Source organism: Bombus huntii, chromosome 11 (genome assembly GCF_024542735.1).
Source record: "Bombus huntii isolate Logan2020A chromosome 11, iyBomHunt1.1, whole genome shotgun sequence".
NCBI classification, from domain to species: domain Eukaryota; kingdom Metazoa; phylum Arthropoda; class Insecta; order Hymenoptera; family Apidae; genus Bombus; species Bombus huntii.
In genome coordinates, this window is record NC_066248.1 from 12644562 (window position 1) to 12671022 (window position 26461).

Here is a 26461-nt window from a genome sequence, read left to right on the forward strand (position 1 = left end):
GAATCAAAAAGGTTCGCCCCCCTTTCGCTCACAGTTACCGGGCACGGACTGTAGTCTCTCCTTCGCGGCGAGCTGTTTCTCTCTCTCCATTCCTTCCACTCCCATAGCAGAGGCCGCATACCTCCTTAGGATGCAGTATAGACCTGTCCATTGGCTGGCACAGACATCGGTTCTTTTTCGAAACGACAACGACTCATGAAACCGAGAGGATAGAGGATACAAGTCGTGTTAGACACACTCGTGTACCGATGCGTCATGAGGTAGGGTGTATGTACGTGATTTTTTCTAAATGTTATTTTTCAAACGAGTGATCTCCCAAACGGAAATACACGTGGTGTGATGATGAGTTGATACGGTGCTGCGAGGAAGAAGGATCTTGGACCGACTTTATGAGGTAAGGTCCTTGGCAGATGGTATTTCTTTACTTTCAAGTGATTGATCGAGTCCGAACGAAAGTTCAAAACAACATTCATTGGATTATTAAGCGTTACTTTAATTATTGTTCGCTATATTTATTGGAATAATTTGTCATTTAAGTTTAATAATATTGTGAATCGAACGGGTGGATATGTGAAAGGAAATATCAAAGCTATACAACGTATCTTCCATAAAAATTCATTGACGTTCAAGCACGTCTCGATTTCCTGTTTTTGTTTTAGTCACGTGCTGCTATTGAGGTAGCATCTTGAAAACTTGATACACGCGTTGTTACGTAGAGTTTGGTTTAGATAGAATACGAATTGAACCGGTAAAAGTGGAGTTATAAATACGTATAAATCTTGATGAAGTTGAGACCAACTGTGTAAGGTAACTCTATATCAGGCTCGATCTTACTGGTATTTCCTTGACCTTTATATCGAGAGATAGTTAAAGTCGTTGGCTAGAAACATTAAACAATTATATCAAATATTTCAGTGGTCTGTGAAAGGCTGGAAAAATGAAAAGTTAAAACCAGCCAGTCTTGTTATCAGGAATATACGTTTGTTAAAGGATATTTTTTACACATTCCTTTTACATGACTGAGAAATAATAAAATAGTGACAAACTATGCCGAACTCCCGTCATCGTTTTCGTCAGTTCGAGGAAAACCAGTCTGACCAGCGAGTGCACTAGTCGAAGTCATGGTTTCAAGGAACCGGTGTCAAGTTCGTGGAGCAGGAAAAGCTTGAATATACATGTATTAACACGTTCAGAGATTAATCGGTTGATTTTTTCATAAATACCGATCCTGCGTTCCTCAAGGTTGCTTGAAAGACTTTTTCTGCGACTTACAGCTTTCTTGATCGACCAATGAAGATATGATGTACGTCAGATCTTTTCTTCATAAACATTGTGGTATTTTTATTATTACATAAAACTTAGATACTTGTGCTATTAAATTTCTACACTTATTTCAATATTCCATCATTCATTAACGCGTTGGTTTATGTACAAATTTCCTTGGCCTTACCTTTAGGCCTTGAAATTTTCTGTTTGCAGATTTCTTAAAAAAATTGTTCACAGTAGAAATAACATATATTAAAGTAACTAAGATTAGAGGAATAGCATTCGAAGTAATCCGTAGGAAAACTGGAAGAATTCTGGAAAAATTCCATAATTACTTTCACCACATTAGAATTATTTAATTCCTTAAAACGACTCGTTCCACGTTTTTTAATTTTGTTGCTACTAAAATCATAGTTGTTTCAATAGAATTAATTTTATTTCCTGTAGAGATAGAAATGTAGTTTTATGTACTTGTTCATTTTCATTATATTACAGTAATTATATACATATACAGCATTAATTTATAATATACTGATTTATTAAACACTTTAACGGTTCCAGCGTTAAAGAAACCGTATTAATGACACGTCTATCCGGTACATAGTATAGTCTGGAACAGCAGCGTCTCGTGTAGCAAAAATGCAAAGACAGGGCAGAAAGAAGCGCGTGACAAGATGGTACTTTTCTTAGTCATTCATCCTGGGCATCACCTGGTCACACAGTGTCAGGATGCCAGGCGCGTAACGTAATGGTGTGGATCGTAGAGGGGGCCTCTATAACGGTTTTTTTTCTTCCTCTCGCCGGCTACTCCGTCTTCCTCTCGCTTTTCTATGGCCTGCCTTCGCTCTGCCTCTTCTCCTTTCTCGGCGATTAACGAGTCTAGGACGTCGAGACTCGTACGATCAGCACGGAACAGTTAACCGCGCGTACTCGTTTGCTTTTCGCGCAATCCGAAGAGAAAATCGGTATCGCGGATACGAATCAAACCGGGCGCTTCACTCCGAGAAACAGAGAGAATAGATCCTACGCCAATGTTGCTGGCCTGACCGGTATCACCGCGATGGCGGTTCGCGAAATTTCACAAGGAACGCGTTTCGAAATGCTTGTTGCCGGTATCGAAAACCAATTACGAGCCGTTCGTGCTTGGTACGCAATTTTTTTTTAGCGTATCTAGGTCAATGAACGAATCTAGGTAACTTATTTGCACAGAAATTCTCTGGGAAATTGGTCTCAAAGGCGAGAATGTGATAGATGTTTGCCACGCGTGAACTCCACTGTGGACTTTTGTAATTTGGGGATTGTTGCGTGTATACACAATGTCTCGGGTGTTTACGTAGTAGGTGCTTAAGCTGTAAAATGGATATGGTAAATATTTGTACAGAATCTTAGATTTTGAAAATTTAGAATTGATTGGGGTAAAGTGCTTTAGGTAATGTTGTAATATTACGCTTATGTGTAATCTAGGAAATTGTGTAGCTCAACCATGAAAATAAGTAAAAGTTGAGTGGCCGCAAAACTTGAAGAACGTAATTTTATTAAAATAGTATATTCACTACCATCTGCTAGATTCTGAATAATCCTGGTTTTTCTAAGAAATGTGTTGGAACATTACTAAGATCATGTAAGACCTGTTGCATAATCGAATTAATTTGTTTAATTATTATACTAGTAAAACTGCATAAGTTACAAGTTACAAATTACCAGTGTTAATAAATTCTCTTGTATAATAGTAGCAACGATTTACATGTGAATATTACAAAATATACAAATCCATTTCATTGTCTAAATTGTTCTACTTTACATAAAATTCTAAATGTAAATTCCGTTTGCTCTTCTCAATTCACTACAAAAAAAAGTATTGCGCAACTGAAACAAAACAGTAACACGCTGCATTTAAGGAGTTAAGTAATTTTTTAAATGATTATGAATTTATGATCAACTCTTTAAATTCATTTCGAATTATGTAGTATAAGTTTTGATCCACATTAACGAACGCGAAACGAACATTACATTATCTTTTTTACGATCGACCTAAATGGAAAATAATTTATCGAATGAGCGGCTAATGTATTCGAGTTTCTCCGCGGCGCGGTGTAGCGTTTTGAGTACATTCGAATATGCATCGCGTTGGAAAAATGGCTAGTACCGTGACATATTTTTCCGCGTATTACTTCAGCAAATTCTATTGTGACACATCACCATACACCGCGGCGTATAATTTCTACGTAGTATGTTTCATTCACGGGAAACGAACGTGCGGAAGCAAACGCAAAGAGAAAAGCTTTCTATCAGATAGCACAGGAATTAATTCTTGCACGGAGCGTCGCAACGCGTAATAAATGGCGAAATACGTTTAGCCGATGATGAAACCGGTTTCCTTGTTGATCGAACAACAGTCCATGAAATTGAGCTCAATTTCAGCGTTTTAACGATTATGTTTTGAAATCGATATGTTTATAGTTGATGGAAAATCATAAAATATTAATAAAGTAATTATTCATTTTGTTCCTGACTTTGTTTTTCATTTCTGTTTGAAATGAAGTTCATGTTCTTTTAATTGATACATGTGTTGCAATAAAGGAGCGAAGAAACAGTTATAACTTTCTCGAGTAGTTGATTATTCAATTTTATAGTATCGCTTTGAACTCTTGATTATTTTACAGTATTATCTTCATTGATGGCTACAATCAATTCTCTTTAAAAGTAACGTCTAAATGAACAAATTATCACAGTAATAAAATAAGATCGTGATACATTAAACAAATGTATCATCAACTAACTGGATATAAAATCTCGATAAGATAGAATATACGTGTGTATATATATTGTTAGTTAAAAGCCAAGAATATATTTTTCTTCCCCTACCTAACGAGCAGATCAATTTCATCGTTTCAAATTGATTGAAGGTAACGACCACTTTTATTTCAAAATTGAGGCGCATAGAATGCTTTTATCTTGTTATTTTAATCATGTTTTAAATCACGATGACCCATATAACGAAGCACCAGCACTTAAACTTTGAACAGCAAATTGCATGCATTGCGGTAGTTACCATCAAGTATAATTCATAAAGAATACAAGACAACGTCATGAATTCGAATTCGTTTAATATCATGAATAATGGGATCATGCATTATTAAATAGAGCATGGAGTTATTTCTATTTGAATAATTTTGTGTTCTCATTATCTCCTTTATTTTCATCCTTTTCCATAATCTTAAAAGATTTTTTTCTCATTACAAAATATTTATATGTATATCTTATATTTGAGAATCGCGCTTAGTAAATACATTGTGGTCAGCGATCGTTGCGCTTACGGTGTAATATTCCGTTTACTATTATTTCTGCGAGATTTCATGGTGTGTTTTATGGTTCGTTCATGGCGAATGACGAAAGCGCGATCTGTGAATTTCTTCCTGGCTAGAATTGAATCCATCGCATAATCTAGTCGTATCGTTTTATGTTCCGTCACTGATAATTGCAATTACACTGTTCAGAATCTCGGACGAGTTTTTAAACAGTAGAAGTATACTCTTGGTCATGAGTTTTAACGTTCCATGCTTTCCCGCGTTGCGCACATTATAATAGAAATCGTACCAACGTTGGAATACTTCGAGTCCGTTTGTTATTGCTGAATCTATTTAAGCGGTTTATGTGGAAATGTAAATTTTCTTGTATGTTTCGTTGTCAATTCCTCTTCTATACTGCTCAACTATGAAAAAAGAAAATAAAATATTAGATGTGTATTATAAATGTAAATGAATTCGGTGCCTTTAGAAAGAAAATGGAAATTCTATTCATTATGTAATATTTTAATCATCAAAACCGTTCTTATTATTTCATTAACTATAGTAAGCGTGAAACTAATATTAATATTGCTAATATTAATTGTAGATTTTATTTCATAAAACTCCTGTAAGATAGAAAAAATATTTGAATTTAAGTTAGAAATAGGTAAATCTAAGAATCAAAAGTTCAAATTAGTTTGTACGCCTAATATGCCTAATATGCCTAATTTGCTAAGCAAATCACTAATACTATCACAACATATAATAAACGTAGTAAGCTGTGAAAACTTTATGTCAATGTACTACAAATTGCTTCTTTAGTAGTTGCAGCCTTTCTCCATTGTTGGGTAATATAGTGATGCACGAATATTTGAATATAAATGCCTTCATAAGGACTGTAAATATTATCCATTTTGTGTAAAATTTCTTGAGTTTAACTATGAGTCAAGATCATAGCAACGTGTTCTTTTGGTGGTATTTAAAGATACTCAAATTTAATCCTATGATTAAGATTCCGGTGTGAAGTAATTGTGAGAATTGTTTCAACAAGGTAGCAGGTCTCGTGCCTTTCCTGTATCATACAAAATTTCTAGTAATTTCACATGATTAATAATTAGGTTTGCCGAAGACAATACTTGATAACAACCTTCAGAACACGGAAGTCAACTAGTGGTACGAAGTCACCGGAAAATCGCTAGTATACTGTCCCGTAGTCATCGCTTGTTTCTCTTCGCAGAATGATTGCTTCCCACGTATTACTTTCAGCAATAGCTGGTTCTCATTGAAGCCTTCAAAATGAACAGTTTCAAAATTCTCAAAATTAAGCAAAAAATTAGACAAAGAGCCACAGGTGGTGATGAAAATGAACTCCAGTTAGCTATTCAAACTATATTTCCCCTAACAAATTCATATAAACGGAGCTTTTTAATCATACATTATAAAATATTTTATTATTTGTCTATTACATTTGTCTATTCTACCATACAGTAAAATATATGTACGCATTTAGAGAAAATTTCAAATTCACAGTTTAGAGAAATTCTTATATAATGCAAATAATTTACAAGAGTAGTTTGCGTAACTTTTATACAATATTTTTATGATAGGTACATTTCAAACCTATCTTAATAAAAAGAACAAGCAAACTGTCATTCATAAAAAGGATAAATTGCAATAATCATATGTGCTTTCATTCTAGTACCTACCTTAATTTTATGGGTAGAAATCATGCTGTGTATTATTTATTCTAACATAACCCATTGTGTTTTAAATTCCGCAATTCATCTGAACGATTTCCTATTAACTTCGTAATCCATCATTTTGCTCCACATACTTGGCCTTTAAATACCAGAGTCTAAATGAATATCGTTGCAGTTCCATTTAAACGCTACAGAAAAATATTATTGGTCGAGTGGTTTTGATTCCGCACAAATTGCTGTCTTGAGTGAGAGTTATGACAGAGGCGGAATAGCATAGAACGCAATCTGCATCTATCCAAGCCGATGCTGTTGTGCAAGACATTTGTTCGGAATCTGTCTGGAGACTCTACTAGAAAGTTACCGCAGAGTTCTTAACAATCCTGCGTAACATTAATACGTGCTACTCATTGGCCCATGAAATTTCGTATGCTGATCTTGAAATCACGTTGAAATATTATTTTCCGTTTACACTACCAGAAAAAGTCGTTTGGAATGCTGCTTTCACGAAAAAATACTTAATCGATTACTACACACTCTGATTAACGAAGATCGCGGTCAGTACTTGCATTCTAAACTTTCTTGTTCGGCGAATTCCAACTTTGATTCAAATCTTTTACACCTTTTATCAGTATATTCCGGAACTATGCGCGTGTATGCAGATCTTTTTAGGAATCTTATCTTACAGTATTTATTAACCTTATTTTGCCTCATACATATTTTTCTATAATATGCATATTTCACTCATACAAGTTTTAATTACAAAGTATTTCTTAATCCTTAAGATTTGAGGTTTATCAATTATCTGAAAGTAATTTTCTACTTTTTTCTAGTATCTCGTTAAAGATAAGAGCAACAATTACCTTTTTTTGCTAAACCCTACCCATAAAAGCAACACGATTATCCACCAACACCAAATTCATTTGTACACTTTACAAGCTTAAATTAATTAAAACAGAAGAGCAGTACTCAAGGCGTAGATAAATGTTCGATGACTAATAGGACAATTTAATTTACGGATCGCAGCACAAGAATACCGCGAACTCCTGAAATGGAATCTGATTTCTAACGGCTTTTCACTGACCGTGCTCACCCGCTAGAAGTCATTCAGACACCGTACTCGGTGGCTACACTGCCGGCTGGTGGTTCGCCTGAAAGCATTTTTTCGGAATGCCACAGAAAGAACGCGGCTCGGTCGCTGCCGCGTTTTATATGGGTGGTAACCGGTGGCTCCGATAGATCGTTGCATCCTCCGCAGTATTTAACCATTTCCTCTCTCCTGCCCACTCGTCTATGCGTCGCATTTTTCCAACAGAGACCGCGAACATTGATCCCAACAACGTCCAAGAAACAAATGCACGTACGCTTATTTCAGATGGCTCTCGAGCTCGCCTATGGTTAGCTTCTTCTCGATAGTTTCCTTTCTAGTTGAAGACGTTGATCGAACTATTATCTGAGTGATGTCTATTTGCTGTGTAATTAATCGTTGTTTGGATAGAAAGTGAGTGGTCTTGTACGTATGTGGAGATATAAAGTATCACTATACATGGAAATATATAAATATCACTAAAGTGTGGACGTTTATAGAAATTTAGATACTTGTGAATGCAGTTAGAGAAATGAAATGTAACAAGACTTTGTTTCACCTATTAGCTTTTATAACAAGAGCACATTTTTTTATATACTTTAAATTAGTTTGAATACTTTTGTATAAAATTTGTGTGTGAACGGATAGTTTGAAACCGAAGTTTCACAGCGATTATTGGTCATATAATTTATCGTTTGTCGTAATTGTTGATAGATCATAAAATTTATTGTCCTTTTTCTGTCTGTTTCTTAAATTTTTGTAGTCAGTTTTATAGGAGAAAACATTACCATGAACGCGGAGACGTTATTTTTGCATTATTTAAAGCGGTACAATTATTAAGATACGCTTGTTTCGATGACCGGAAGTGAACGGAATCGTGACGAATCGCAGTGTAGGAAGTGTTCACCTTTCACGCAAGAGAGAACGCGCTTTTATGTATAAAACTTCGTGTTTCAATTTGTTTAATGAAAGTTCCAAGCATAAGCCGCGGAATTGTTCTTCTTACACCCAACATTTTCATCTTTGAATCCACTTTCTAATCGTCCACTAAATAACCGTTATTCAACGAATGCAACGTCAACTACTGATGCTAATGATGGTCCTTGTGCATATCAGTAAATAGCATTATGATTGTTAATTTACATCCTCAAATTATACAGCGAAGAATGAAAGACAATGGTCTTGCGATGTCAAACATCTCACGATAATTAAAGAACCTCTAATTATAAAAAGAACAAGTTCCCAACGAGCTGCAATTGGATCTTAGGCTTGGTGAAAATGGAGGGATGAAAATTGTTAACATTTTGCATGCTAAAACTATGTGATCTGACAGATTTAAATTAAAAATCTATTAGAAATATATACTATTTAAATAGGAACATGAGCTACGCTCTCGAGTGTTGCATCATTAGTAATATAAATCGGTTGAATCGCAAATATACTAAAAATATATTTTTAACGTAAAAGTCCTAAAAATCTCGCATCAATTGTCTGTATCGAAATTAATCTTCAAAAATTAAAAGTAAAAGAATATTTAACATATTTATTTCGTTAACCCGCAGGTGACGATGTGGACAATTTTGCTCTTCACACTCTCCACGTGGTCTTCGTCATGGGGTCAGGTGATCAACAGAGCGCCGCATTTCGTGCAAGGTGGAGACATGGCCAGACTGGCCGTGTCAGAAGGCACACCTCCAGGTGCACCTGTATACACTCTTCAAGGAGAAGATCCGGAAGGATCCAAGTTACATTATTCGATCAGTGGTGAATACTTCACTGTAAATCGGGACAGCGGTGTCGTTGTTTTAAGAAAGGCGCTGGACAGGGAGACCCAGGATTTGATTGAAGTGATCATCAGTATAACGGGTAACTACATTGTTTTTATAGATATTCCGTTACACTGTTACTGTAGAATATCAATGGATAGATGACGGTATATATAGAGCATTAGATGGCCGATACGCTAGCGGAATAGTGATGACTCGATTGTGCAATTAAATTTCGGTGAAGTTTGTTTTCTATATTTATTACGCGACTATACCTTTAAACTTTTGATTTCAGTCTTTATTTGAGGGGCTCGGTAAAGAAATTATACAAATGTCTTTGAACAACGAGATACACATAATAATTGATATAAAGAATTATCTTGAAAACTTCTGGGCCTCCATGAGTATATATAGAGATAATTTCATTCATAACTTTCTTCAATGAAAATACGATCATAGCCTTTTTCACTTGTATCACTTCTTCTTTAAGCAACTCAATTCATCAAACAATATTCCTTATTTCCTTGTGTTCACTTCAAACGTACACTTCTTATTTACCAGACAATGAGAGATATCTATGAGTAATATTAAAAAATCAATATTCTATTAGACGAAGGGATCGCAGGATCAGAACCCAACACAGTATCCCTCCGACGTGAGATAGCTGTGTTAGATGAGAATGATAATCCACCGGTATACCACGGCAGACCTTATGCAGCCAGGGTGCCAGAAAGCGCACATGTGGGTGGTCTTCTAGTTCCACCTGGTACGATCACGATCACAGATCGCGATGGTGGTGTAAACGCGGATATTCACGTGCAGTGTGTCTCTACGTCGCGAGACGATGATGTCTGCGAGGTCTTCAACGTTTCTACAGAAAAGGTAGAAACCTTGACATTTCATTGTAACAAACAATTCGTGGCGATTCATTAAACGTAATTACTATCCAGAATTTTTACTTATGTTCTACACTCAGCTTTGCTTACATTCTCAGCTATTTGCTTCTGTATATTATATGATTTCCAAATTTTCAGTTAATTACTTCTTTACATTCTACGATCTTTCTAAGATCTTAACTATATCTTCTCCAGATCCTATTATATATATTTTTATTTCCCTATATCCTATACGCCAAAATTCTCAACTATTCATTTCTTCTGTACATTATACTATCCTTAAATTCTTAAGTACTTACTTTCAATACTTAAATTTCCCTTCTACCATTTCTTCAACGAAAATATCATTAAGTTAAGAAAAATTGCCAATTATTTACATCCTACGCTCGAATTCCTCTTCTACGATCGTTCAACGAAAAGTCGATCAAGCCTATAAATCAAAAACTACATTTTCAGTTGACGGAGGGAAAATACGACGTACAGATCACCCTGTCGAAGTCTCTGGACTACGAGAGGAGAAACTCGTATTTGATCAACCTTTTGGCTGTAGACGGTGCCAGCGATGTATCGAAAAGGTTACAGGCCAGGGCAACAGTAGCCGTGGACGTTCTCGATGTTCAGGTAAGTGGGTCTCGACCTAACCGCGGAAGTAACTGTACATCCAGTGTGATCATTCCGTATTGGTTAGTAAGATCGTTTACGATAATCTAAGCAGGAAAGCGCAGTCCGTTACCTAGTGACTCTGTTCGCGGAACGTCTGATTATGTGTACGCGTTGTTCGCGAAATAACTTTCACCAGAACGGTAAACGTTTTCGTTCGTTCGTTCGTTCGTTCGTTCTAACACAAACTTTAATCATTCTCGAAATCCTCCGTTAGATAACGGTCTCAAATTCTTTTAATTAATTCCTGGGAATCGTGAGAATTAGTCTAGACAAATGAAAAACCAAGTGAGATGATACTAGTGATATTTGACAGTAGATTATAGATATTTATTTATCTCTAAATCAGTAGATTATAGATATAGATATTTTGTTAAAATACTGTTAAAACACCGTTCGTGGTTGAAGACTTGGCTAGCAGTAAATTTTAAGAACGAAGCACACGTATTTTTGTTAAAATAGTTGGTTGAAATAGTCACATTTACAAATCAGATATTTCAACATGGTGATGAACGAATTTGGATATACTGGTACAACTTTTGTAACATTTTTATTTCACAACTACTATAATGCTGAATAACTGTATTTTCGGTTTAAATATTGTACAAATATGAGTATTACTATGAGAGTACTATTAATTAAATACGAGACCTAGAATATAAAATTCTTTACCAAAAATAATCGGTTGGCGCTTGAAATTAAAACTTTTTACGTGAAAGAGGTGACAAACATTGCAACAAGTTTCAAAGCAATAGGCATAGTTTTGGCAGTACGTACTGTGTCAGCTTTGATCAAAAGCTGAAGTCAAATAAGCAGAATACATCTCTTACTCCAGTATCATCCACTAGCAAACCTTTGAATCAGGGATTTACATTTACTACGGATTGTAAATGATAAATAAATTGCATAAATTGCTTTCAGGATCAGCCGCCCGTGTTTCTGAACGCGCCGTACAGCGCGGCACTTCCAGAGAACACGCCAGCTAGTCACACGATTCTAACAATCAGAGCGCGAGACGGTGACACGGGTGAACCTAGAGTTCTCCTATTAACTCTCGAAGACGAGGAATCAGGCCACTTTGATCTCGACGTATCGAGAGAGGGTGACGTGACAGTAGGAAAACTGGTTACCACCAACATTTCCCTCGATCGAGAGGATCCTAGAATCCTACAAAATGGTGGGATTTATACGTTCCAAGTGAAAGCTACGGAATTAATCAATAACGAGATCCCAGCAGACACTGCAACCTCGATTGTCACGATAGTCGTTACAGATGTTGACGATTTGATGCCTGTGTTTAACGAGAAGTACTTTAATATAAAAATTTCAGAAGACATAGGTAAAGGTACACCTTTACCGGGATTAAATATGATAGTGAGTGACGGAGATGTTGGAGAGAATGCGAAGTACAGATTGGCTCTTAGAGATGCGCCGGATTATCCTGGAATTAGCAAGGCTTTCATTGTTAGTCCCGAAGAAGCTCAAGGGCGTGTGCCAGTTGTGGTTAAAGCAAAAGATGTCAATGTCTTGGATTATGATGTGGATGACCTCGCTAAAAGGCAACTCGAGTTCGAAGTTGTTGCACTGGTTGCAAATGAAGTGGTACGAATTTGTCGTCAATAACTTGTAAATAGACCATGGACTTTGATGCATTTACGAAAAATTTGGAGATATACTATAAAAAATACACCACAATATGCAAGAATCTATAAGAATATAACATACAAATACAATATAATATACTTGGAATGATGTTTAGTAGATAAAATAAATTTCTAGGCTTAAAAGTATAAATTCTATATTTTGTATAAATACTCCTAGTCTACATATAAATATTTTTAACACAGTGATAGATACATTCTTAACAATTCCTAGATTTGTTTCTATAGAACGTCCATGTTATCTTTGACCACATACAAATAAATATTTGTATAACGATTGATGTATGAAAAGTAATATATTAATAAATAAATTTTAGGTGGCCGCAAGTAGAGTTCACGTAGAGTTAATGGACGCCAACGATCACAGTCCAGAATTTTCTCAATCGGTGTACAAACTATCTGTGCCAGAAGACGCGGAAATAGGCACACGATTCGGCGATGTGTTCGCAAGAGACTACGACAGTGGTTCTTTTGGTGAATTGACTTACACTCTACGTGGTTTCGGATCTGACAAATTCGAAACTAATCTAAAAACAGGTGGAGTATCGGTAGCAAAACCATTGGACTACGAAGCTCAGAAATCGTATTCATTGACGATGGAAGCTAAAGATGGAGGTGGAAGAGTATCTGCTGTGAATATTTTGATAGAATTGGATGATGTTAATGACAATAAGCCAGTATTTGAACAAAACGAATATACCAGAACTGTCCGCGAAGGAGCAACAAGTTTCGATCCACAGATGTTTGTTAGAGCCACTGACGTCGATGGCCCAGCACAGGGAAATGGGAAAGTAACGTACTCCATCAGTTCGCACAACAGTATGACGAACGGTGTTTTCAAGGTACGTGTTGCAGTCAGATAAATATGAAAGAGTAAAAATAAATGAAATAAGCATAGGTATAATCAGAGGCAGATCTACCTTGACGCCAATGACACAATAAGATTCGGGTTACAAAAAGTGGTTACAAAAAAGATTAATAAACGATTATAAGAATCATATAAAATACATTTGTTAGTATCCAAGGGGTGGGATAAAAATTTTAACTTGGCCAAAATGAGCATTCGATAAGTCCATTCTAAAACATTTTGGAGGACCCTTGCGTTTTCTAAAATACGTGAAAAAAAGAGAATCTTCCTCGCTTACAATTTCGAGGAGTTTTAAAAGCAATTTTGGACTGGCCATCGTGCATATTTTAATTGCTACACATGAAATTAATGTGCACCGTCTAAGTGAATATCATATTTTGACAGATTAGTCAAAAGATCTCTAAACGTAAATATTAATTTCCTATTGATTTAAGAAACATCTTAAACATTTTTCAATTCGTTTTAGCTCAAAATGATTATTAGCTTCAGGCAGCCAAAGTGTTAAATCCACCACTGAGTATAATGAATAAAAAATAGCAATCCTATAAAGTCCTATTTGCATATTGTTATTGTAGGTTATTATTAAAAGTTATTTCGTGTACAGAATTAATAACAATATTTTTACAGATAAATTCAGAGACCGGAGAAGTGACAATGGCGAAAGCAGTGCGTTCAGACGACACAGAAAGAGGAATTTACGAATTAATAATTCGTGCTACGGATGCTGGAACGCCGCCATTATATTCCGAAGCAAAATTATCAGTCAGGGTCGGAGTACCTGGAAACCAAAAACCCATCTTCCGAGGAAATTACAAATCTAATGTACCAGGACCTAGCACTTACCGAGCAAGATTGTTGGAGAACGCTTCGCCAGGAACGGAAGTCATTAGAGTCGTAGCAAACGATCCTGACGGAAGAGACAACTTGTTGCAGTATCACATTGCTTCCGGTGCTAAAGATAATTTTGTCATAGACTCTAGGTAATTTACACTATAATTTACATCTCTATAATTTATTCAAGACAAATACGTAACAATTTTCGTAAATGCTTTTTCCAATAAATGTTTCCAGAGATCCAGAATAATATATTGTAAATATTAAATATTAAAATCTGTTATGAATTGTTTAGTTCCGGTGTTATCACGGTCTCACCGGATGCTCGTTTGGATTTGGAAACCGGAGGAGAAAAGTACGAAGTAATAGTTTACGCCATAGACTCTGGCACACCACTTAGGGAAACCGCTACGACAACTGTCACAGTGAATATGGTAGACGTGAACAACAAACCACCGATGTTCAACGAGTCGACGTATCTCGTTTACGTATCGGAAAGAGCATCTATTGGTAGGTTCCAAATTAATAAAAAACATACAGCATGATTCTTTTGTTAGTTAATTCATAGGCAGCATTAACAGTAGTGAATCGCATACTCTCGTTCTCACTTTGTACATAGTGGTGCATGAAACTTTCAAGTTAGATAAAATGTCCATTTTATACTCTTTCAAAAATGATATTTGAAAAAGTTTCCGCTAATATTATATAACTATAAAACTATTTGGTAGCGTCCATTTGTTTTACTGAGATCTTTTACGTGCCACGTCGTCATATTCAATATTAGCAACAAATTTTTCATGTATCACTTTTAAAATATAAAATGAAAAATCTTTCTGGTCGGAACTATCTTGTACATCACTGTATATAAAAATATAAGAAAAGTATGTGGTTCCCGGTATGATTATCGACACAGTCCTTATGTTAACTAGCGGCAGGATCATGCAATATAAATTACAACAGAAAGAATTCAGCGCTGATAATTAATAATCGTTAAACAGGTGAACCAGTATTGAAAGTAGTAGCAACAGACCCAGACTCAGACGCTTATTTGGAATATTCTTTAGTAGAACCCATCAGGGCTGTCGACAAAACTGGCGTGGCTCTGAAGAGCACAACTTCCTATGATTACAAAACAGCGTTTCGAATAAATTCCATGACTGGTTTAATTACAGTAAATCGTGTGTTAGATTATCAAGTGGCTGCAGTAGTCATTTTGACGGTTCAGGTGCAAGATTTGAACGCCGTCGTTGATAAAGAGAAACAGATTACGAATGTCGAGGTGACGATTTATATCCAAGCTTACAGCGACGACAATCCAACGTTTACGAATCCAGGATGGTCGCCTAATAACCCCACAATCAAAATTTCCGTGCCAGAGGAACAACCTCTTGGAACTACTTTGCTAATGCTATCAGCTAAAGAACCAACTACTGGTTATGCTGTTCAAAGGTTTGAATTGGTGAGGGAAGATGATGATGAAGGGTATGTGAATGTGGGTGTTCAAAGCGGAAATGTTGTTTTGAGCAAGCGGCTGGACTATGAAGCTCTGAATCAAAAGGTAAATTTTAGTTTTAAAGCTAATTTTTTATATTCACTTTAATCCTATAAATTCTAATTTCTAAGCTCATATTTAGTATTTATTCTTGTTCTATTTGTAATTAAATTATTCAAATTATAATTTTAAAACTAAGTTCCTGTGTCTATACATAATTATGTTTTGGGATTTAAACGGTTTGTGATTTTCAGTTCATTCGATTTAAAGTACGAGCGTTAGCAAGAGATTACGAGATAACAAGAAAAATGTCGGAAGCCAACTTGATAGTCGAAGTGCAAGACATGAATGACAACAGTCCTATCTTTACTCAAAAGGATTACAAAATTTCTGTATTAGAATCGGTAAAACCTCCAAAGATTGTATTGAACGTCAGAGCTACGGACATGGATAGCTCCAGCACGGAACAGGAAGTTAAGAGAGGATACGGTGAAGTGAGATACTCTTTGGTTGGGGAAAACGCTAATATGTTTGAGGTGGAACCAATAACTGGTAACATTCAGGTGAATAAATTTATCTTTATAAATTTTACTAGAATTTAAGTTACATTCATTATATCTATGTTACATTAATTTGAATATTTCTAACCTTATTTGTATAGATTGCTACCAATACAACACTTGACAGAGAAAAACAGTCGGTTCTCCGTTTTTACGTCGTTGCATCAGACATGCCTCAAGGTGGAGCAGAACAGAGAAGCACTAGAGCTTTGGTGACCGTAGATGTTTTAGATGTCAATGATAACGCTCCAAATTTTGAGCAAGAATCTTATACAGCTGTAATACCTGAGAATGCTTCATCAGGTGTCAGTGTAGTGAATATTACTGCCACAGATCCAGACGAAGGCAATGGCGGAATAATCAATTATGAAATCATTGATGAGGGCGAAGCAAGTGGTAAGCAAAAGTATAACATTTTTTCCGTTTTCGAAGTATTAATGTTTTTTCTTTAACTCTTTGATTGTAATGAAAAATTCAGAATGAACAATAATTATTTCTTTATCGTCACTGTAAAAGAGTCAAATGTTTTAAATTTTAAAATACAATCAATCGCCAAGGAATTCTAAGATTGACTTGTGGATTATAAAAATTCTAGGACTGTTCAAAATAAACCACACAACCGGCGAAATTTATTCAGCTCGAGAATTGACAGGCAAAGGAAGGACAGAGCCATACATAATGAGAATCAGAGCTCAAGATGGCGGCGTGCCAGAACTCTATTCCGACGTAATTCTGACACTTTACATCGGTGATGTAGTCAGCAATGATGGCGTACCTCTTTTCATCAGACCCACCCTCGAAGAAATAGCTCACATAGCTGAAAACTCAACCATTGGCAGTCCAGTGTTCCAAGTCGTAGCTTCAGATCCCGATGATCCAAATTTACCAAACGGAAAGATCACTTTCAAATTTCTAGAAGATGGAAACTTCGGCAAAGACGCTAGTGCCTTCAAAATAAACAGCGAAACTGGTCTAATTACTACCAGAAAATTACTAGATCGAGAAACAAAGGATAGTTATACCTTGATATTAGTTGCTCAAGACTTGGGAAGTCCTCCTCAGCAGGCAACTAGAGTTCTTCAAGTTCTAGTGAATGATATCGACGATCATAAGCCTCATTTTAAAAGAAACTTAGACAGTTCACCTATAGAACTGACAATATTCGAAGAAGAACCAATTGGAACAAAAGTTGGCGTGATCGAGGCGATTGACGAAGACATCGGAGAAAATGGAATGATCGACTATTCAATTATCTATGGAAACGAAGCTAGGCTGTTTATTGTAGAAAGACTCGAAAACAATTCGGCAGTGATCAAATCAAACGGTCGACTCGATAGAGAGACAGCTGATCGTCATTTGCTAACGATTAAATGTTTCCCCTTTTCCACAAAGAAGAGTGACATCGTTCCAAAACCTTACAATCGACAAGATCCTTCTGAAAGACAAATTCTTGTCAATATTTTGGATATCGACGATAATAAGCCAAAGTTTAAAAAGGAGAATGTTACATTGGGTGTCCGTCTAAATGTTCCAATAGACACGAGTCTCATCACTCTGGAAGCTTTCGATGCTGACTCTGACGCTCTTCCAATTAATTACAGCACGGGCAAAGCTTCTTTTACTTCCCTCGTTGATCCTTCTATGTCTAAACGAGAGATTCCCTCGCATTTGTCTTTGAATCCTCAAACTGGAGAACTCAGAACGACTGGTTCCATGACCAGTTACGCAGATGGTTACATGGAAATCATTGTCTCGGCCAATAACTCGGTTACACCAGGCAGAGAGACGAATATCACATTAAGGATATTTCTGCTGCGTGACAGAGACATGTTGAAGTTTGTGTTTTCGAAGCCACCTGTAGAGGTCAGAAAGACTCTGGAGGATTTTGAGAAATCTGTGCAACAAGCTCTGTCTTTACCGATAACTGTCAATGTTTACGATACGCAGTTTTATTCGAAGGAAGACAACTCTTTGGATTTCTCTTCGACCAGTTCCTGTTTTCAAATGGTTGGAAAGGAAGCATATGATTTGGACGAAATGAAAGCTCTTCTAACTGATCCAAAAAACGAAGAATTGAAGAAAGTTTATAGGACGTATCATGTGGAGAAGGTGCAACATTGCGCTGCCATGGTAGCTAGAGCTGACGCCTCGATGACGCAGATGTGGGTGCTTGCCATCGCGGTTCTTGTTGGCATTGCTACGGTAATTTCTAGTTGTGCGCTTTGCTGCATGCACGCCAAGTGAGTATCCATGATTTTCTTGGATTTTTACGACTTGTAAGAGGAATTAGCTATATTTTCGAATGATCCAAATTTTTAAATGCTATTGTTATATACACTATCGATCAAAAGTTTGGAATCACCCCATATCTTCTACAGATTTTCAGAATGTAAATAAAATTAAGAATTTAGGAATTTAATTTAAAATTCCAACTTAGAAGTTCGTTATCTTATTACACATATATTATCCGTAACCACAATCTTCTCTTAACAACAAGTAGTCGAGTTTTGTGAAGAAAATTACAATTAGTTTAATTGTTCCTTCCAGGTACAAACGACAAGTAAAACACGCCCGTTTGCGTGATCAGCCTCGGCCGCCATTAAGTTACGTCTCTTCCGGTCCAGGGATGGTCAGTGCCACGTCACATACAACGCTGGGACCTGGTACCATGGTTTCTCTAGGACCACACGAAGGTCCTTACGAATGGGGAGCGGATACAACTCTCTATCATCCGAGTACTCTCGGTTCTAGGACGTAAACGAGTAGACGATGACTGAACAGCATAAAGATTTTCATTCTTCTGTACAGAAAACGCCTTGAGAAAGATCTTTTTAGCTCAGAACCGAGATTTACTTAACGAGCATGCCATATTGAGATTTTATTTCCTAAAAGTATTATTGGAGGAAGAAATACCAGAGAAGTGATTATCATACGAGATGGAAACAATAATTTGAATGCTATATTAACAATAGAAACGTTGAATATAAGCATTCACGAAAAATTAGGTATTTCCTCAATCAAAAAATCTCTAAGATGAATATATCTGACAACCATAGTTACGAACGTCAATCAAAGATAGAGTACAACTATAATACTTGCTCGTAGCTATTCGTTAGTTTTGAATGTTATTTTAAAGCAACGAAACTTATTCAAGGTATGTGGCTTAGCAGGGAATTGTTCAAACGCACAACGTTATCAAAATCAGTGAATTGATTCATTCAGTGAGAACGAGAAAAATCGTGGATCACATTTCAAGAACTGACAATGCGCTATTCTTGCTGGAAACGCCCGAAGCATACGAATAAATTGTATTATAGTCATTTGCGGTGTCATCGAGAAAATTACGAGAATCGTGCAACGAAGTTGACGAATGGTGCTATAATGTAAGATCGAGAAATTCGTGCCAAAATACAGGGACACGTGTAAAGTACGACATTATTTAGTATTAAGTGAAACTAATTTGCGTGAATTGTATATTTCTTAGACTGTACACGGATCTGATTCATAAAACGTTCGCGACATTGTCATAGAAAATGCGCGTCCGCTATTGTAATATATGCAGTATTTAAGGATGAAATAAAAACTGTACATTTGAGTTATGTTTATAAAAAAACGAAAAATATCGCTGTCTTTTTTATATATACCAATTTGGATACATTAACATTTGTAAGATCCTGAATCAACTTTCGAATCTATTTAATTTACATTCGACGCCTAAAATAAATCATTACCTCGTCATCTTCTTCGAAACTAAAACTTCGAAGCTAAACTAAAAAGAAAGTAATTAAAAATTGAGAAGTAACGATTTATGATTTGTATTTAAGTAATTTTAAATCATATATTGTATAATCGTAATATCAAAATAAGTAATTCTTTTATTGTCTCCTTCGAAATTTTTAAGAAAATAACTGGAAATTTTCGGACAAAATTTGTATGATTCCTAATTTTAAATTGTGATAAAATATTTCAATATTTTCTACTTCAATAGATAATAGATCTTATAGTCGTCTAAAGATCCTCCAGAGAAGATGTACTCAGCGACTAATACCAATTTTGTAGACCACGATCTCTTGGCCTATTAAGCAATCGCGTTGAACGAATATCTTAAGATTGCTACAGCAAGGATCTTGAGAGACTCTCGAACGCCCTCGACGAAAATGTCAAGGCGAGGTGGAGCTCGGTAGATAATTTGATCTGGTGGGAAATACGAAGAAATCTCAAGGAGATTGATGATTGTCTAGTTCAGACAACATCTATAATTACATTCGAGGATATAATTAGAAATCGTAATATATTTAGAAAAAAAGAACACTAATGTATTTATTGCGTGATTTTAGACAATTTTCTATTACAATTACGCAGCTACCTTGACCAACCATATACTTTTTAATATTTATTATTTTTCTTTCTCAGAAATGTATGTTTCTTCTTGCAGTCTCTTTAAGAGACACTGTCGTTGAATTGTTTAAATCCTTCAACGGTGTCAATGTCCTTTAAATTATCTATAGTTTCAGTTTTATTGATTTTGGTTTCTTTCGAAATGACAGTCGTATTACAGTCATTCGATTCACTCTCCGTGGTAGTTTCTACAATTTTCTGAGCCTCGAACTCGTATTTTTCGGTACTAGCGTAATCTTCCTCTATGCTTGATTTATGGTTAGGTGGGACAGTGATGGTTTCGTCCGGGTTTTCGTTCTCACTTAATCTTGAAAAATCGTTTGTCTTTTGTAATCTTTTTACTTCGTCTTTGTTATCGAGAAAAGTTTCTTGATATCGCGTGGCAGCAAGATTAGATCTTTCATTATCCTGATCGATGAACTTTGATTGTTCTACAGCTAAATGTTTGGCTATCGTTTCTAAAGGTGACCATACTTTATCCACGAATTGTTGTCGATCTTCTGGTGCCATGGATTCCGATCTGTGAATAATATCGTACCTAAAACCAAAGGATAAAGCTTAAGTATTGTTTTTACAATGCTATTATAATAATTATATTTAAAAATATATAGTGTAGTAGTTAGAAATAGAATAATTTTCATTTAAATTTTTCAAAAAATGTTTTCAAACAATGCTTCTTTATTTTAGTTAACTGTTATTTTTACATTATAGCATTAATAACTCTTATCCTTGTTGTCTGACAATATATTAACTGATGTCACTTCGTTTTTCGCAGTTAACAAAATACATTAATGCATATATTTCAGGAGGCGATCTTGCAAGGATCGTTGAAGAGAATTTACGACGAATAATTTTCATTCGGAATAATTGATCGTTTATACCTTGAATTTAGTCAATGACATTTCACGTGGTCGTCTCTAACGAGTCGTCGAACAGTTTCGACAAGATTTTTTCACCTATCGACGTCGCACGTTCGGTGAAAGTTCTCCGCATGAATTTACCGATCTTCCCGACAATTCTGCAGATAAATCCAACGTAGAACGAAGCCACGATCGCCATTGTAACGATTCCACGATCCATCGGACGATATGGTTTACAGGGAAATCGCGTTTCGTCGATTGCGAATAAATCTAGGTGGATTCGCGAAAGCGATCCTCGAGTCTTATGTAATCGAAAGTAAGGAAGATCGTCTTCGATACAAGAACGTAGACACCGTGGGTGGAAAATTTGCACACAGAAATTTTTACGTAATCGCCGAGCCGGAAATGTGGAAATGTTATTTATGTTTCATTCTGAACAAAATTGAATATAATTTATTTTGTACTTTAATGTGACTTCTTAAGAAAAATATCGTATTTCTGGCACGTCAATATATATTCTATTTTGACTAGAATAAGCTGTCTTAAAAAAAAAATGAATTTGCAGTATCTAATTCTGGTGCGGTTCTCAAGTTTCTATGTCCAAATCTTACTCTTATTTGAACAAGGGAAAGGACTTTTTATTTTTCAAAAAATACTTTAGTGCATATTTAAAACGGGAAATCACGCAAATAACATGCAATAACGATTCTTCCATGTTTTCCTCAAACTTAAGAAGCTTGTTAAGAATAAGAAACACAACCGGATCTAATATCATTGAAAGAACGCAACATGGTTATCAACTTGTTTTATGTATTTTAAAATTTCACCTGCTCATCTTGCTTTTTTTCCTTGGATATAGATTCAAATGGAATATCATCTGCTGTCTTTCTTCTTCGTCAGTCATTGCCTGATTGTGAGTAGACATTCCCGTCAATGATTGCGAGAGTGGAGAATGAAACCTCGGCCCTCTGCTATATTGAATCGGTCTTCGCAGTTCGTAATCGTCCATAGGCACTTGTTTCGGCCTGTTTGTCTTTTTATTTTGCTCTGCAATGTCGGTGATGGGATAAATGTCCAACATAACACTGAACGGCTGCGGTTTCCGCTTCTTTCCATAATTACTCGAATAGGAAGCTGGATTTTCGTACATGGTTTCAATCGACGTCGGTTTATAATAATTAGATGGCCGTCCGTAAGCATCGTAGTTGTATCTGTGAAGACCTGTCGGTGAAAATCTGAAAAATCGAACTGATTTCACTTTTCCATATTTAAGAACATTTTTATTCCAGAGAGTTTATTGCATTTCAATATTTTCTAAGTGCAATATTTTCAGAAGTATAATATTTTTTAATATACTATAATATTTTTTATTTACACGCAATAGTTTGTGCTAAAGAAATTATTGTAATATATTTAAATCGATGTCCAACTACGATAGTTAAATAATTTTATTATTAAATTTACGTTCAGCGAACAGATTTTTCAGTATGTACTATATGCAGTTGGAAAAATAGCTGAACGGTACAAAGGCAAACGACATACTCTACTTGCTCCTCTGTCAATCTGTAAGTGTGTAAATAATCAATAATTTCCAATATGCGTGCCCTATTTTAAAAATTCTGCCACTAGAGTGGTTCTATCAACTTTATGTAGGACAAATAAACCTGCATTCTTTCCGCTTGCACAGTTTCCAACCACCAATGATACGTAGATTCTTTTTCTACAGACCTGACATTGGACGTAGCCAATAAATTCACGTCCGCCGGATGTTTGGGTTTGTACTGATAAAACGGATCTTCGTTTAGCGAATAAGATGGAGTTTCATCTTCTTCCGACCTATCGCTGTTGGACATCATCTCCCCTGCTCCAGGATACAAATCGTATTTCTTTGGATTCACGTACACGCCAGTGAACTTGATGCCTCTATTTGATAAGTCAGCGTCGTTTGTCAGATATTTGATGATATCCTGAATATTTCTAGAGGCGTATGGATATCTGTACTGGGTGAGTTGAGGGTATCTTGGACGTTTGAAGGCAGTTGGTTGTGGTGTTTTCAATTCCCAATGAAAAGGAAGAGGTCGATTCTCCTCTGAACTTCCATCTTCTTCCAACTCTGGGTACTTGTGCCTGTTTAAGTGTATTTAAAAATATTTTTCACACAGACACTTTTTTCCACCAATTAGTTCTCAAATTTCAATTCTAGAGATTTAATAAATAAATAAAATAAAATAATAAATAAATAAAATAAAATAAAAGATTTGTAATATATAAATGAGATTGAAATTTTGATTCATTAGTACTTGCGATCCTACGTTGGTGTACGTAATGCGTATTAAGTAAGAACAAAGTGAGTGATAATGGAGCTATGTTCGAGGGAAGAAGAAGTGTTGCTGAAGAGTAGAAAGTGTTTCTTGAGGATTTACATACTGTAGGCTGTAATGTTGATTTATTGCCGGCTTGAGGCACAGGCAGGGAACACCGATATAATGAAACTGAGATAATCAGTTCATGTATATTTCCATCGAATACGAATCGTGTGTGTGCGTACGTCACAGAGGGTGCTCATTAACTTTTAAACGAAGGAAAAATGTGACGATTATAAATACTTAACGGACATTTAAAACCCAGTTACGGGTTTTGTAAGCGTTATGTAACACCGTATTAAAATCCTCGACTTCAGTCCTGACGATTGAAGCGAAACTCTATGAATATTAGTTCGTTTATGACGTCTTTGATGACTTGAGAAATCGTATCGAACATTTTCATTACATATTTATGTTGTCAGGTTACAGAAAAGGCCACAATACAATCACTTATTTCAATAAAGAGTAACGTAGACAATATTTTACCTTTGTCTCACACGATAAACAATTGCATGATTGTCGAACAATTGTTTCCCTTCTGCCGACTCGTCCACCTTGTTCTCCACCGATTTCAGCACTCTTTTCCTTAGCTTGAAGTTATTCAGGTTCTGAGACTTAAATTCTGCGTCAGTTACTTTCTGATCGGTCGTTTCATCGTAAAGGAACAGATTCCCATCATTGTCTAAACGATCTTGAATGTAAATGGAACTGGTTCTATTCATTTCTGGCGGAACAGTCGAGTTAAACAATTTTTTCGTAAAGTTCGAAGGTTTCTTAAGAGCATTTTGCAAGATGTACATATGCTTTGTTTCCTGATTCAGTTTGCTGTTCACTGATGAAGCGGATGTGAAGTCGTATAAAAATATGCCGACCTATAATAGGAGAAAGAATAAAATTGTTAAGATTAATTTGTACTAAATTTTAATTAATTCATCTTTCTCAACTTGTTCTAAACATATAAAGCATATTTTCATAGTGTACTAAATAATATTTGATTTTATTTCGTGAAATTAATTTTAGATTTTTTCCAACACAAAAGGTATTGGAAAGTTCACTTCTCAATTCAAACCGAACTGGTATCCTGTTCGCAAGAAAAGACATTTCTTCACTAGATTTTGTTTATACATGAAGCCTAAACGGGAACCAGTCTCGGCGCACGTTAATTCGTGTCAAAACACAGTTAACGCCCTATATGTGAAGCACGCAGAAATCTTCTTTGAGACGCTTGGTTTGCCATGCATGCGAATCTGTTGCGGCGAGATTCACGGTGAAATTGTGATTTTTAACTCTGCTACCTGTACCTGTTGCATTAATCATGGGAGAAAACTCGTGAAATGTAATTGCGCTTATTGTTCACCACAATGGCGTCTCATTAAGGCGCCGAGTGACAAAAACTTTACTTTTAACGAAACGTTTGTTATTGCAAAGTTAAACGCTTACTTTCTGTCAGGTTGCTTTAATTTTACAATTAATCACATTTTGAATCAGTTATAAAGAGATCGCGGATGTTTATGCAATTCCAAACTTGTATAAACATAACTAAAGAAATGAAACTAAATAGGAATTCGTTTTACCCACTAAATATTCTAATAACTATTTTTTAGATTTTTACATTTTTAAGCGCACTTATGAATGCATAAACATTCATAATCTAATTATGAAACAAATTTCGAATTAAGTAAAAACATAAAAATCAACTTTCTATTAAAACAATTAGAAAATCACATTTCTTACGTTGCAATGAATCCAATTCCTGGTATGAATGCATTAAGTACTATTAATTGATATATTGTTCGCGCATAGTTTGGTACTCATTAAAAAATCATCGTAAGTGTTACAGCTATGCAGACAGTAGCGTTTGAACGCGGTAGAACGTAATGCACTGTTAATGATCGATATGTAATGTTTCTCGATCACGCGGGGTGAGTCATTGAACTTACTCGATGTGGCAATAGGTACACGAAACGATTCCTTGTGAGATGAATAGCTTTTGTAAGGGGATCGCGTAAAAGAAACCAATACTCTTTAAAGCAAATAATACGATATATAGGTGAGCAGTGTGCTACTGTTTGCATAGCGAGTATATGTAATGCTAATAGATTGTGTTATAATGTTTGAGTTTATACGATAACTAGTTCAATTGAGGATGCAACATTTTTTTGACAAGAGGAAACAAAGAAAAATGATTGATGGTAAAAATTTAGAGACATTAATTCTTTCAGGAATGAATGTTATTTGGACTGTGGAAAAAATTCTTCTCTTCAATTATTAATAATCTTCAACATAATAATCTTAGAAATAAGACATTTCTTCTATTGCTTTTGCAAAGGAAATCTAATATACTAAAAATGGGACTATATTGGGAGTATATTTATTTATTAAAAATATTACTTATTGATATTTATTTATTTATAAAAAATAAATATATTCATGTTTAAGTCTGTTAATAAAATTTCACATGTGAAATAGTTAAGAGGGTTGACGAGAGAACTAAGTACTGAAAAGATTTTTATTGGTACTACGGTTGGATACTTACTAATGCCACTGCCACTACCACCATAACTCCAATTACAAATTTCCTCGTAATAGAACTGTATCGACTTCTATAGTATCGATCACCGTGATCGGAATAAAGTCCAAGCTGAGACGTATTAATTACAGTTCTTCTTCCTGTTTCCAGCATCTTTTGATTATTCGCATGACATTTTTGAGATGGATCGATCGATCTTTCGCACACTCAGGGATTTTTTTACCACATGATTACGA

At 35.6% G+C, this 26461-nt stretch overlaps 2 protein-coding genes across 3 annotated transcripts; one reads left to right on the forward strand and one right to left on the reverse strand.

Annotated features, from left to right (window-relative positions):
* Positions 1-94: 94 nt before the first annotated feature.
* LOC126871146 (cadherin-23) lies at positions 95-18934 on the forward strand. Of its 2 annotated transcripts, none has more exons than XM_050629613.1 (13): positions 95-394; positions 8900-9203; positions 9714-9985; positions 10456-10620; positions 11581-12261; positions 12638-13162; positions 13816-14168; positions 14318-14532; positions 15021-15580; positions 15769-16077; positions 16176-16470; positions 16670-18314; positions 18622-18934. In XM_050629613.1, exons 2-13 carry the CDS (start codon positions 8906-8908, stop codon positions 18830-18832), a joined length of 5529 nt encoding a protein of 1842 aa, XP_050485570.1. In that variant the 5' UTR covers positions 95-394; positions 8900-8905; the 3' UTR covers positions 18833-18934. The 2 variants fall into 2 exon arrangements, with proteins under 2 accessions (XP_050485570.1, XP_050485569.1); XM_050629612.1 differs by lacking the exon at positions 95-394 and adding an exon at positions 2471-2631.
* On the reverse strand, positions 18927-26461 carry LOC126871164 (uncharacterized). Its single transcript, XM_050629645.1, has 5 exons — positions 26232-26461; positions 24182-24567; positions 23061-23459; positions 22160-22567; positions 18927-21010 (listed from the first exon to the last, which is right to left on the reverse strand). Exons 1-5 carry the CDS (start codon positions 26376-26378, stop codon positions 20515-20517), a joined length of 1836 nt encoding a protein of 611 aa, XP_050485602.1. The 5' UTR covers positions 26379-26461; the 3' UTR covers positions 18927-20514.